This window comes from Cuculus canorus, chromosome 3, assembly GCF_017976375.1.
Source record: "Cuculus canorus isolate bCucCan1 chromosome 3, bCucCan1.pri, whole genome shotgun sequence".
NCBI classification, from domain to species: Eukaryota; Metazoa; Chordata; class Aves; order Cuculiformes; family Cuculidae; genus Cuculus; species Cuculus canorus.
The window spans coordinates 22,266,235-22,281,157 of NC_071403.1; the positions used below are offsets into that span (position 1 = coordinate 22,266,235).

General features: G+C 43.7%; 1 protein-coding gene across 1 annotated transcript in view; it reads right to left on the reverse strand.

Moving 5' to 3' along the window:
- Positions 1-14,923, reverse strand: part of LOC104062703 (gamma-aminobutyric acid receptor subunit rho-1) — a 36,768-nt gene that overhangs the window by 7,636 nt on the left and 14,209 nt on the right. The window contains exons 2-9 of the mRNA XM_009564809.2: positions 13,977-14,030; positions 12,215-12,321; positions 10,762-10,829; positions 7,020-7,243; positions 4,149-4,231; positions 2,771-2,911; positions 2,122-2,274; positions 247-443 (exon numbers count right to left, since the gene is read on the reverse strand). Of these exons, the coding sequence (XP_009563104.2) occupies positions 247-443; positions 2,122-2,274; positions 2,771-2,911; positions 4,149-4,231; positions 7,020-7,243; positions 10,762-10,829; positions 12,215-12,321; positions 13,977-14,030 (1,027 nt within the window). The remainder of the gene's footprint in view (positions 1-246; positions 444-2,121; positions 2,275-2,770; positions 2,912-4,148; positions 4,232-7,019; positions 7,244-10,761; positions 10,830-12,214; positions 12,322-13,976; positions 14,031-14,923) is intronic.

Genomic DNA, 14,923 nt, shown 5'->3' on the forward strand with positions numbered 1-14,923 from the left:
GACTAAATGTACAGTGACTTAACATCCTCCGACTCTGAAGAAAGAGCAGTGAATTTGGGTGTGGGTTGACTGTATTGAATCTTTATAGCCTGAAATACCTCTCTGCTGGTGTCTTTTAACACACAGTGCCTTATTCCCAGGCAGCTGAGAGCAGATCATTGTAGTTGCAAGCTTTTGAACTTTTCCAGACATTTGCCACACCTTTTCCCAGGGGTATAGAGCTGCATCGCAGATAGATAATCTCACCTTATCCCGCAGTTTCCTCTCCTTCCGCTCTTGCACCGTAGTCAGGTAATTCACTGCTGCGTATTCCAGCACTGAGAGGAAGACGAACACAAAACTGACCCACAGGTAAATGTCCACTGCTTTGATGTAGGAAACACGAGGCATAGAGGCGTTCACGCCAGTGATGATTGTAGACATGGTCAGCACAGTTGTTATCCCTGGGAATACACCAGCAGAGAGAGCCCATAAGGCACTTTCAAACCAAAATCTTCACAAACACAGCTGTTGTCACAAGTTCCTGACATCTGAATTTACCTTGCAGTATTGTTTTTCACATTTGGGTGATGGATTTCACTGCCTGAGGGGAATCCAGACAGCCCTGATTTCTATCTGGAGTTTTCTTGTATTTTTGGTGAGAAGAGCTCTACTTCTGGTCTCAGGATGTTGCTCCACTGGTTCCCCACCACATCACCAGCCTCCCACCCCACAGCCAGCAGCAGCATTTTGATCCCAGCTGTGCCCCATCTCTGGCTCAGGACAGTCCCTGGATGGGTAGAAGTACATTAAGTTTGACTTAGTTATCCTTATGGGTCTTTTCCAGCTTGAGGTATTGACTCTGTGGTTCTGAGTATCCGAGCTTCTAGTTCAAGCCCTCTGCTGTATGGGCACGAGCACAGCCTGTCTGCCACTGCTGCTTCTACTAGGTTCTCCAGGCCTGTGTTTTCCATCTGCTCTTGGGAAGTCCTACTTTGTGGGAAGTCACAGAAGTCGCCACCTGACTTCCAAGCCTAGTTTAACCCTTCCCTGAAGCAAGAACAGAGACTAATGGAGCTCCACAGGGCAATGCTGCCCCACGTTATGCCATAGGTGAGCACAACGAGCACATCAGCAATGGCTGGAGCCCCTGTAATTTGGTGTTATTCTGGCTCTGAGAGAGGGTCTCTGTGGCCCCCTTATATCAGAGGTTAATTATGTCACATTAATAATCCCTTTAAAGGTTGAAATGATATATATAAGCACAAAAAACTGAATTCACAGGAGTATCTAGATACTAAAAGTACTGCTAAAAGCAGTGCCTACTTCTCCAGAAAAGCCATGGCCCAAATTCTTATGGTCCTTTTAGTGATGTCTCAAGGCAATGGCTGCTGATTCTAAATGTAGACATGAATAACTGCCTCATTGCCATCTCTGTTAAGCCTCTATATATCCACTGAGGACTATAATTTTAACAATAAATAAAATCCCGAGATGCGTTGCCTGGAATACGCAGAAGCAAGCTCAAAATGGGCTCAAAGTCTGCAAAAATACAAACAGCACTTTGCTAAAGGCAACGTATCATCTTTAGAAGAAGGTTTATGTCCATGGAGTAGTTCTGCTGCCACAGCGACTCCTCTGTCACAAGGCTTCATCTGTCTGGAAGATGCTGCAGAAGGAGAAGCTGCATCCCTCACATTGCACTGTAAATTCATTTAACAAGTTGAGCAACACAGCTCAGCCAACCACCCTCCATCCTGTAGCAAAACTCGATAAACTGAAATTTTGTCAGGGCTTCTGATATTGATTTTAACCATTTCACTCACTGAAGTCTCTGAAGAGAGCTGGCTCTTTCTGTGCCATTTCTTTAACTTAAGTGCAATGGCCATATAAACAGAGTGGGGTGCTTTCTCTCTGATTTGCACCATGCGCAGGTAGCACTTGTGCAAGCACGGAAGACAATTCCCTGGGCACCAAGAGCAGAAGGGGAGCAGGTGCCAGGGCCAGTCCCCTGCACAGGGGACACACGGCTGGCCTAGGAATGCAGGGGCAGTGCGTGGCATGGTAGGTTTTGCCATGATGGTCAAGGCTGCTGTTGCAGCAATTGTCTCGCAGGTCTGCTGACTACAAGATTGTTTTTACCTAACGGGACTCTGGCAGGAACTGCTCGGCGATCAATCCAGAAAGACACCCAGGACAACATGACCATGAGGGTGGCAGGGAAGTAGGTTTGGAGCAAGAAGAAGAAGATATGTCGACGTAAAGTGAAATTTATATAGAGACGATTGTACCACCCTGTGTAATAGAGAGAAGGAAAAAGAGAAGTCAGACCAACATCAAACTACTTTCAGACAAAGTGATATTGCATTAGGAGAATAGTACCTCTTTCTTTTGGAAAAATGTAGTTAATGACCACAGATCATTGCAGTTTACAGAAAAGACTCTGAAAAGACTGTTGTTAAACCGACTATCAAAGTCAAAGGGTCTCTCAGGACCGTATCTTCCAAACAAGACAATACAACATGTGCACCTGGGGAGTTTAATCCACATTAAGGTCTGGTGTGATCTTAATGAGGCATTGCCTTTCCAGACTACATAGCCGTGAAGATGAAAGTCTGTGTTGAGGATACCTGGTATCTCGTAGCAGTAGCCACGGTGTGGAAGAAAGGGAGGTCTGACAGGTCCCAGGGGAACGTCCCAGTGTTCAGTTCCCCATGGCCAAGGTCAAGAGGAATGGTCTTCTCTCCCTCTTTCCCCCAGCCCACCCTCTGGCAGACACTGTATTACTCACCTGTGCTGCTGTAAAAGGCGAGCTTTGTGGTGGTGTGAAACTCCTGAATCAGGAACTGGGATAGTGATATCCTCTCATCTGTTTTAAGGGAATCATTCCCATTCTTCCAGTAAAGCATGAGGTCATCTTCAGTGTAGGCATCTAGGGGAGCAGAGCAAACATTTATGCAGTGTACTGAGCTAGCTCGCTCCTATTGCACCCACAGCCCAGAGTGTGCCCATATACTTTCCAGGTGACCTGTGATGTCGCAGTGGAAAAGGCCGAATGCCACCACCTAGATGAGAACTCCACCAGTGGTGAGCATGGTTGTGGCAAGGAGTGAACTAGCTCATTGCCACAGCTCTCAGGCCTGATAGCTGGTGCATCTTTTTAAACCATTCTGTTTCTCCAATCATAATTTGGCACACATAATATGTGTTCACATAACCCACTACATCAGAGCTTGAAAAAAAAATCCCTTGTAATCATGCTAAAATCAGCAGGAAAGGAAAGGAATCTTAGAGGAAGGAGCTTGCTGTGGGTAATGGGAGGAGCAGGCTATTAACAGTCTGAAGCATGTAGGAGGAAAAACTCTTGGGTAAACTTTTTGCCTGTGATGCACACATGAACATGACAGCTCTCATTTTTTTTCAATATGTGTGGAAATATAGTAACGTTAATTCTTTCAGATGAGGTTTAGTAACAACTCTTCCCAGAGAGGGAGAAAAAAAAAATCACACATAAGTATATTAAAACAGAATTAAGGTTATAATTCCTTGATGCAAATTTAAGAAGGAGAGGAAAAATAACTGCTAAAAAGCTGAAAGTTTAAAATTTCTCAGTATGAAATGCAGCCAACTTGTGTGTGTATGCGTCATACCTGGGACAAACGAGGTACATGTGGGTATAAACCGCATATATTTCACATAGGTGTAAAGAACGTAAGAGGATGCTGATTGATGTTGTTGCCCCATCATGGTTTCTACACCACAGATGAGCAGATAGCACACTTGAAGGGTGTAGGACTGTTTATTAATGTGTTTGAGAGCTGTGGTGCAGGAGGGCAGCTGGGCAAGCTGGAGACCACCAGCCTGCAGGCAAGTTGCCCAGGGTCCCCTGGGGATGAGGTGTCAATGGGGCAGCCCAGCTGGCTTCTGGGGACACTGGCAAAACAGTGCTCACAGCTGGTGTTTAAAAACACTCATTGCTGCAAACTACTTCTAGTGAAAAAAAAATAGGCAGGGAGTTTTACTTAGCATTGAAGTCTGCTGACTTTGGTTAGAGCTCCCACGAATGTGGCAGCCTTTTAATTATTAGTATAACTAGTGATATAATTAAATAGTCTTTGAGTGCACATGGGGTGCAGTCCTTGGCTCCTCTACATCTCCACTCTACTTACAGCTTTCAATCTCCAGGGAACACGTCTGTGTGTCCAAGGGAAAGCGACTAAAATCCATGTTGCACATGGCTGTTACTGTAACTCTAGGAATAATTAAAAAAAACTCATTAAAATCTTGTCTTCTTATGCAACTGAAAAATAGTAAAGCTGCAAGATTTTTTTTTTTTTAATTAAATAACTACCTGGCCAGTAACTGAAAATACTTTCCATTCATCTAAAGCCATTCCACTGAAGTTAAAGCCATTTCTTCTTCTCAGCTAACAAGTGTTAGGAATTATGACTGGAAAGTTAGACCACCACAAATTGCTACTAGATGACAAAAATATTGGAAAAGAAAGTGGGAAAGAACAGAGGGGCACTCTTTCCTCTTGGACTATCAGCAAACATCTCTCTGCAGAGATCTGTGCTTTCAGCGGATGCTTTGTTCAATAAAATAGTTTACATTTATCAAAGGCATTTTAATGTCATGAGGGATGCAGGTAATTTCTCTGCACACCTCAAACTTCCAGCTGCTCAATGAGAACATCGTGATCCCACCTAGGTACCAGCCACCAGGGGGCACAGGCAGTGCCTCGAGTTAGGGCTTGAGCTGCTACGTAGCAGAGACCACTGAAAACCAAACAAAAGCTCAGATCTTGCTATAGTCTGATTATGTAATTTTTAATAGCATAATTTTTTGTTTGCACTGGAAGCATATATGAATCTTGACTCAGCTGGCTTAAACTCTAGGGAAGTAAGTGCAAATAGAAGTATAAATTATAATGGAGAAAGAATTAAGGAATTACAGTAGGGCTAAAGGTAGACGAGTGTCTGTCATATAATGATAAAAACACAATGCAGTCCCTCATGCTAGCAGTCCTTTTGCATGTGCAGGTTCCTGCTGGTGCCTAGATTTAATCTCTGAGTGAAAGTACTTGGCTCAGATTTGTTGTTTAGGTGCCACTGGTGGTGGTTTCCAAGAGAAGAGAAGACAAAGTCTGGCAAAGAACCCTAAAAAGACGGACATCGACGAAGAATGTAATCTACGTTAAAGGCATCCACCAAAGGCAGGCAGGCAGTAATGCCCTGTTTGATCTAAGGGTGAGACCAGCATTCATAAAGCACTCCAACCTGGAGCTGCCATAGAATAAAACAATGGAAATGTCAATTTACCATTCAAGACATTCACCACTATTTTGTACATGACAATTTTTTAAGCATATGACTGTGAGTGCCAAGATCTGAGTAGTTAGATACATTTTTTGTTCCCATCTTCTTTAGCTAATCATAAATGCTTACACCAGATGACTGGTATCATGCAGCTAAATGGAAAAGTATATAGGCATGCACACAATAGCTGAACATTATGTCATTTTATTGTCCTTTTCTTATTGCATTAAGTACCTGAACAAACTCTGCAAAGGCCTAAGGAACACCTGAACCTTGTCGAACATGCTGAGTGGAAAAAAAAAGCTTTAATAATGAGAACGTTGACACTGTCAGGCTGTGAATTCCAATGAACAGTGTCATAAAAATATCAGAGAACATGAAGCTTCTTGTCAAACTGATACCCCACAGCGAATCAAGGATTGCTTTACCTGCCTTCCCTTCATAAAATCATAAAATACCTTGGCAGGCTGAGAAACTGATATCTCACCTCACGGCCAGCTCAGCTCTACCTGCATGCCCTTAAAGACCTCCACAGCTTTCACAAGCAATGTGTTCTGCAATCTTATCATTAGTTAAATTTACACATCTTGCTGATACTGACCTCCTGTCAGCCAGATTCTCCATCTTATTTTGTCCTTCACAATACATTATCTGTCATCTGACTATCTATTTATCATGTATGCTGCTATTTCATTGCTGTGGAGGTGATGTTGACATTCTTGCATCAGAATATTGTGCAGCAATTTTCTCTCTAATAGGTCCTTATGGGTCATTTGTCAGTACTTGTTTTCTAACTGCAGCCAAGAAAAACAGAAGCACCGATTTTAGTTTCACTTGGAGGTTGAATGGTGTTTCTGACTTAGCGTCGCCAAGAATGGAAATGTTACTTATCAGAAAGGAAAAAAAAGCCCAGTTTGATAATGTTCAGACTTAGGTCAGCAATGTTCCTCACAAAGCTGATTGACCAGTTGGAAAATAAGGGAAGTGCAAGGGTTGGGGTCACCTCTCAAACTAAATGAAAAAAACAAGTTTACCCAAAATGTTCCGTTCAAGGAGCTTTCATGCCTTTTACATGAAACGTGAGCAAAGAGCAGGAAGAGTTGAAATCAAGGACTTGGGTTGTTCTAGCCATACACCTGAGCCACCACGAGCTATATCCCCTTGCTCAACAGCTTGTCACTTCGTATGCTTATCAAAAGGAAAGTTGCACTCAGTAGAATTTATACTTCTTCAGAATATAAGAATAGAAATTGCACATTTTGCTGGGCCCGGAGACTTTGTTATATAGTAAAGTGGATAGCTATAGCTGATCTGGACTTTATTATTAGACATTACCCTCTTCCTTAGATTGTGCCTTGCCTCTTCTGCAGTGCCCCTGGGGATCACAGCCCACTGGCCCCCAGGGAGCTGCCCCAAGGGACCACCACAACCGGCCACAGATTCCTGACTGCAGAAGCAGGAGCTAACCGTGCATGCAAGACAAAGGGACACTGGTGGACCCAGTGATGTTGGCACAGAACTTGGCTTCTTGTGACAAGCACTTAGTGAGCTCCAGAGGGACTCCGATGGTGGTGGATAGTCAGCACATTCATTCTTTTGTATTTTTTTTTTGAAGTCATGCAAAACGGTTTGAAGTCATGCAAAAATACAATGCAGGAATCAATTAAACCACTTGCTCTCTCACTCCACTAATAGCTTCACATTGACTGAATTCCTCTTTACCTGAGGCTATAAAGTACCTTCCCATCTGGCTGGACCCGCAGCATAACATTGTCTGTGGTGGTGTCATGGATGAAGGAACGCTTGGAGTGGACAAAGAACATGTCGGGGACCCAGATCTTCTTCACCAGCCTGCCATCAAAGGTCATGCTTTGGTTGTTGGTGCTGGGGAAGGACAGCCTCTCGTCTTTCCAGTAGTGCCTCAGATAAAGTGTCATAGTGAAGTCCTGCAAAAAACAAGCTTCCGTCACAACTTAATTTCTTGTTAGCAGAACAGTGATTTCTTCTCTGGAACAAACCACAAGCTGCAAAGCTCCATTCCTGAACACACGTCCACTCCCTAAGCTGGAGAGGACATGACCAGCTGCTGCTTGTTTATTCCTCAGGTCAGACCATTTTACTGGGTTCAGAAATTAGAGTCCATCCAGATGGTGGCAAATCCACCACTGAAAAACAAACATTGTGTTTTGCTGTCTGTGATCCCTTCCAGGGACCAAAAGGCATCCACGCTGAGGCTGCGGTAGATGGAGAGTGCTGCTGACCACTTTAACCTCCAGTCCTATGATATCACATTTCTGGACCCCTCAGTGAAGAAGCGTTTGCTGCCTGCACTGCCCTCCACACTGCTCTGCCAGCTGCCTTCCCCAGGGCACCTGGAGGAGCATGCTGCCGTGGGAGGTCTTCCTCCAAATAGTGTACTCTTAGATCTGAGGCACACTCCTTCTCTTTGAGCTCTGTTATTTGGAGCCTGACCCCAGAAGCACCTATATTGTCTTAGCCTTTTTCCTTATTTCAAATGAACCCATCAAATATCTGAAGATAGGCTCATGCATGAGTGTTTATAAGCATAGTATCTTCCAGTGTAATGTAGTATATTGACCATAAACTGAGAGAAGTCTAAGACTGACCAGTCTGCCCTGGCATCTGGAGCAGAGGAACTCAGGTGGGCTTTGAGTGTTTTTCTGAAATTATTTGACATTTGTATTTTTTCTCCACAACACAGTCCAAGCATTTTGATATATAGGGATCTATGCAGTCTTTCTTCAGAAGTGATTTGTTAACCACTGCCTATGTTATTATATACTGAAGTCCAAAATATTTATTGGAAATTCTTTATACTGCACCCAGCTGAAGTTTCCAAAGCTACTGACTGTGTTATTCCTTCTTTTTCATTTGGTCTATTCTATAGGGTTTTTTAAGGCCTTTTCCTTGTATTCAAATTTGTAGAAGGTAGTTATGGAAAACCTTTTACATTGGTTACTATGTGTTAATGTATCCTTTAAACGGTAATAAGTGGACAGGTAATTTATTGACTTCAGAGAGAAGTCACTGCCTCAATATTTTTCAGAGTTACTTTTGTGGTTGCTGTGGAAAAAGCAAGTATGGTCAGCTTTCATTAGAAAGTATTTATTAACACTAGGTTTGGGCTATTAAACTGGGAATCACGGTATTTTATAAACCATCACCAGACAACCCCCTAAGCAACAACCATATAATATCTCCGTCTTCTTTTGTTTCATTTCTCAGAGACGCTATTATCTCTCCCATGATGTTTGCAAATGATTTTCCAAGTAACAATCTGGGGTTTTTTTCCTTCTTCTCATCTTTCCTCCAGATAAAACAGTTGTCCCTTGTGTCCTGCAAAAGCTCTGTTATTTTCAGGGTCAGTGGTCCATAATAGTTATCTATAAACTTTTAAATTAATTGGACAAGAAGAATCTAATTGGTGACATCCTAGCCAAGTTTTGTAATGTCCTCTATTATTTTACCACTTTCTTGCAAAGAGTCAGAAAGTATGAGGAAAGGAAAGATTAATGTATTTAACTCAAGTTTAAATTTAGGACAAAGTGAAGTTCTCTGTCTCTGATGTATCTTCTTTGAAAGAAAGAAATGATTTTGCAAAGCACCAAGAATGTTTTTTTTTTTTTACCTGAGGCCATACAGTGCTTTCCCCATGTTTCTGGGTGTTGCAGGATGACGTTACATGAAGAGCAAAAACCAGAGGAAAAACCCTCAAAATCATAAAGCTTGCTTAATAAATGAGTAGTGTGTTGCTTAATTTTTGGTTTAAAATCCTGGATGTTAAAATCTTTACCTTCAAGTGCTGAAGTCTTTCAGGGCTCTTTGGCCACCTTCACAAACTTTATCCTAAATCAGAAGGACTGGGACTATCCCCGGCTAGGCGAAAGCACTGATTCCCCGTGGGTGGCAGTCAGGGTACCAAGAGCACCAGACTGAGGGGCGACAGCTGCAGGGCTCCTCGGGGGCGGGGAGAACAAGCGCCCTGCTGCACCCTGGCTTTGCAACCCTGCTGCTCCCTGCAAGTGGTTGGTTGACTGCAGATATCCAATCCTACTTGAAAGATGAAAACTGTACAGTGAGAGAAGACCACCTGGACATGGAGTATGGGGTCTCCACGCTGATTGCAGCAGTGATGTGCCACAGGGGAGGCTGCCAAATACCAGCTGTGCTATCACACAATTGTGCTTCTGGCTAGGACATGGCTGAAGGCCAGGCACAGGCTCTTTAACCTTGTGGCTGTGGTTGATTAAGAGCATGGAGAAGTTGAGGCTTTCTCTGAGAGCTTCAGAGCTATTTTATTTATTTGTTACAACAGCAAAATATCTCGAAAAGTATTCTGTATTGTGGCGTGATTTTTTCCTTCTCTTCCATAGCAAAAGCTGAGCTCCTGAGGGACTCTGGGAATGCTCTGACAGAGTATGTCTGAAAGGCTATTAGTTTTGAAAGGGTGAAAAAAATTGGTGTAGACCTTGCAGTGTATGTGCAGGGCCATCTCCCATTCCTCTTCTGTGCTCCTGCTTTCCTGTTGTTACATGTAATGTATGCATGTAAAATCTACCCATGGAAAATCCCCTGCAGAAATCACACCCTACTTCAGCAGTGTTTTGTGATGAAAATAGTCCCCCCCAGCAAAAATCATCAAGACTAAAACCTGCACCGCTTTGAGAGCATTTGAAAACTGACCGCTTTCATGTTATTAATTGTACAGTACAGAATAAAGGACAGAGACTCAGTAAAGAATTTAGCCTGTGCAGAGCATCAGCATCTGTCCTGCACATTCCTGAAATCTTACTTCAGTATCATCATGAGGATGCGGGAAGGACCGACAGAGCTTTACGCTGGTCCTCAGTGCACAGCAGGCGTGATATAACTGCTAATGGGCCAAAGGCAGGTTCTGGAGAAACTTCTCCCCTCTGAGCTGATTCTGTCTGCCCTGTTGAGAACAGGACACATCAGTCTGAACCAGTGTTGGTCTCAGGATGGCTACATGGCTTCTGTTTTGGGAGCTAGCTTGCCCCTGACCACCTCAGAACAAAGGCAAATAAGACTGTGTCTGGATTATATTGAAGTGCCTTAAAACTAACATGTTAGTTGATCTCCTCAGAGCTTTTAAGTGTATTATCAGTTTCTTAAGACAATGTAAACCAAATACTTTCAGGCAATTTTGTCAGTGTTGTCCTAGAGAAAGAAAAATATTGTACTTTCTGCCTCAAGGGAGATGAAATGGTAACACGAGGCTAATAAAAATAGTTGTCTACAGATTCAGATCAAATCCAAATCTGCCTCACAGAGGCTGTGGCATCTCCATTCATCCTTGGAGGTATTCAAACCCCATAGACGCAGCCCAGAGCAGCCTGCTCTAACCAGCCTTATTCTCAGCATGGATTTGGACTACATGGTCTCCAGAGGTCCCATTGGACCTTAGCCCGTCTGTGACTCTTACCATGTCCACCTCAGAAATGCTGTCCAGACTTTCAACTTGGACATCCACCCCAACAGGAATGGCAGGGCCTGCATGGAAAAAATGTTAAGAATGTGTAAACCTGGTGAGACAAAGTAATCCTCTGGCTTTCATATCATAGAGATAAAAGTAGGTGTTCAGTTTGAAATAGAAATAATAGTAAACCAATTGAAAATTGAAACTATTGGCGTTCATAACAAAAACTTCTGAATAACAGTCAAAATCAGCAATGAGATTGAACTGTTACTGACTTTCTTTTTTTACTGTGACTTTTTTGACTTTTCTTTTTTTTACTTTTTTTCATCCTACATCCCCTTCAAAATTTCATAGCCCCGTTGCTAGCACTCAGGTCCAGAGCTCACTAGCTGCCTCACACATTCACATGGAGAGCAGCAGAAGCAAAGCTAAGAAGATGTAGGAGGGTTACTCCACAATTTTCCCCTCACTTCTTCTGCTCCCCTCTTGGGTACAACCCTGAGAGCTACTCCACGTACTTGACATTCACATCCCTCAGTGCCTGGCTGTGGGTAAGACAGGCTGGTGGAAGGGGATTTGCTATGGGACACAGGCATGTGCCACTGAGCCTAGGGCTCCAAAGGGGAAGGGTTGGGCTGTGACCCCGTGTAATAGGAATTCCAATCTTTTTTCCTCCTCCAGACTTTGACTAGCCCCTCATATACCTCTGGCAATTACAATACAGGAGATCTGTCAAGATAAATAGTGCTCACATTAACAGACTGCTATGAAATTGAAACCTTTTTAAATTAATTGAACATGCTGGTATTTGGTATATTGAGCATTTAGCAATAAAATCTTCTTCCATCAGAGTATATAATGGTATCCTGGATTTGAATGACCATCTGTCAGCCAGAAAGGGTAGATAAATTACAACATTCTCTAATCCGATGGGCTGAAAGAAAATGTGTTCTCCTTCATCCATTTCCCTGAAAGCTTAGGTTGCTCTAGCATGCATCCACAAAACTGTGAGCAAGCATTAACACACAGCAGTCAAAATATTTTCTTTTGGGTTATAAATTAAATGGCCTGGTCAGTAAGTGTGGGATGTGATTTGATTATGCATACACATGACCTTAGTGAGACATAATCTCAGAATTTCCATATCGTCTGTGAATAAGGATATGAAGTATTTGCAGATTTTCATCACAAGAAAGTGTCAATGAATACCAGGAATATTATGTTGCCTGTGATCACATTTCCGTGCCTTTGACTATGCTATTTCCTTATGCAGGGAAGAAGGTTATTTCACTGCACCCCTATTCCCCTGAGCATGTCATGAATCCACATTAAAAAATAAGAAAAATTAGAGGCAGAAGCAGCTCTGCTTGTTAATCTGTGTGTTCACCTGAGTACCTGTTACAGTATAGAGAAATGAAGATGTAAAACCAGAAGAGTGACAAATGTGCATGTTTCATACCTCCAAAACCTGGTCTCATGCTGAAGTCGTGGTCATCTATTCGTAGCAGCTGCTCTGACTTTGTCAACGGAGATTTAGTAATGTCTGGGCTTCGTTTTAGGATTGGGCTAACAGAAAGAGAGAAGCAAAGCTATGAGTCCTGATTAGTGTCTGCAAGAAGTGTATGCCTTCTTCACTCCAGTACCCATTAGACCATTTACCCCTTAGATCATAACCACGGAGTTGCTTGCAGTTGCTTGGAAGCATGTCATTAAAAAATTATTCCTGCATTAAACATACAACTTAGTCACCTGTGATAATTCTGTCACGGAGAAAACATTTACTTTGTAAATTTTTGTCTCTGCTTATTAAAATTATCAAAATTATCTCTGCTTATACCAGAATTTGGAGACAACCATTCAAATGTGTGGGCTGGAGGAATAATATTTGTGGATAAGAGGGGAAATGGAAATAGGGGAGGAACATTACTGACACTGATTTATCAAGAGGAATGAAGCCAGGAATTAGGGAAAATGTATATCAAATAAGCTACTGGCTGTTCCCCAGGAACAAAATGGAGACAGATTGGGAACCAGGCCAGAGGGAGGACCATCCCTTAAATTGGGATAAAATGATTAGCTCCTGCCCTGGATTTCTAATGAGGATAAAAAAGAGCATTAGAGACCTAGGAGGTCTCTGAACATTAAAGACCCAGCGAGGGTCATTCCAGAAGCTGTTGGAGTTGCACAAAACACTGGACAAAGAATGCTCTTCCACATCCAAACTGCAAAACACTGTTCACCGCTTTAGTTCTTTTTCGAGAACGCGGGAGCAGCAGCTCCTTGGTTGCTCCATCATGTAGGTGAAGCCTTGCTGTCCTCAGAGCCAGCTGCATGCCAGCTCCCCAGGAGGGTTCAAAAACAGGAGGAAGGTTTTGCTGGTTCTCAGTTTAAAAAAACATGGCATCCTCAGAGAGGCATTTGCCTGAATAGACACAAGACAACTCAGAAACAGATTAAAGGAAAATAGGACAACAAAGAAACTTGATGGGGAATGCATTCCTGAGATAAAGGTCCTCCTAAGTAAGACTAACCATGCTGTACTTCTCACAGACTTGTGGGCAGTCATACCATGAGAAGCCAATACAATAATTTCCTAACAGAGCCCAGTGGTGTTACCAGCCACTCCTTTGTCAAACCCAGAGCATCTGGAGTGTCTCAGAAAGATGCTCAGTCTCAGTTTAATAATTCCTACAAGTGGTGAGTCATGTACCTCCATCAGTGAGTTCTTCTAGTCATGAACTATGCCTTAGATATTTTAAAAGGTGCCCCCTGCTACTTCTTTAGATTTAATTCAGCCTCAGAAAGTCCTGTGGCATTGTAACTGTGCATCAGGTAAGGTTTATTACTGGCTGAGATGCGGCAGTGATATTAGCAGGTCACTGGCAAAGCCTTCAACATTTGTGAGCAGGCTTGACTGTGCTCAGAAAGGCGCTTTATCCCTGGCAGTGGCAGAGGGAAGGATGGGTGGTGTGATGGAGAGCTCTTCAGAAGGGATGCTTGAAGGGAAGCCACCTGCTTGCACAGCAGCAATGCAAGATGGAGCCCAAGGACAATTTGGCTTCCTCACAGACCTGCTGGGTCCTGCTAAAGGCACGAGTCCTACCTAAGTATGACTGGCACGGCTGAATGGAGTCCCCTTCCCCTGCCACAGCCTCAGCATGGCCACAAGGATGTGGCTGGCAGGGCTGGGTCAGCAGCAGCTGCTGGCAGGTTTTGCCTACCTGCCTTGCTTGTGCCCCTCGCCGTGGGCCTCCCGTCTCTGCCGCTGTGGCCGGCTGCATGGAAAAAAGAGAAAAGGGAGAGCTGAGACAGGGGGTCATGGGTGGGTGAGTGGGTGAGGTCATCAAGAGAAGGGAAGTGATGTGGGAAGCACTGAATTGCCATGATGTTACCTTCTGTCACACATGTAAAATGACTCAAATCATAGAATCATAGAATCATAGAATCATAGAATCATAGAATCATAGAATTGTTTAGGTTGGAAGAGACCTTAAAGATCATCCAGTTCCACCCCACCTGCCATGGGCAGGGACACCTCCCACCAGACCAGGCTGCCCAAGGCCCCATCCAATCCGTCCTTGAACACCTCCAGGAATGGGGCAGCCACAACCTCCCTGGGCAACCTGTGCCAGTGTCTCACCATTCTCATAGTGAAGAAATTCTTCCTAATGTCCAGTCTAAAATGACCCTTAACATTCTTTTTACCTTTTTACCAAGGACGGGTGAGAGGCTGGGCACGGTGGAGAGTGTGGAGGGTAGGGGTGCCAGGGCTTGCAGCTGGGACAGGGCAAAAGGAGAGGAGGAATGACTTCAGTAAGACAAGATGCCACTGTATTTGACTGCCTGGCAAAGCCCCCCGGCAGGCAGCTCACCTCCCTCCTCCATCAGCCATGGCCAGTGCTGCCAGGGGCTCTGGAGAGAGGCCACACCGCACGGTCCAAGGCTACCTGGGACCTCTGCCAGAGGGGAGCACAGCTCTTCTATCTCCTCACCAGAGGCAGATGGGCATTATCATGCAAAGAAAATCTTCCCAAAGTGTTCCAGGGAAAAAAAAAAAAGTTAAAAAAAGTGGAAATACTTGTTTCTGGTTTCATATTGTCTCCCAGCTGGCTGTCAAGAAAGCTCTGCTCAGATATTTAGCAAATATTTTATTTTATCAGTAAAGGAA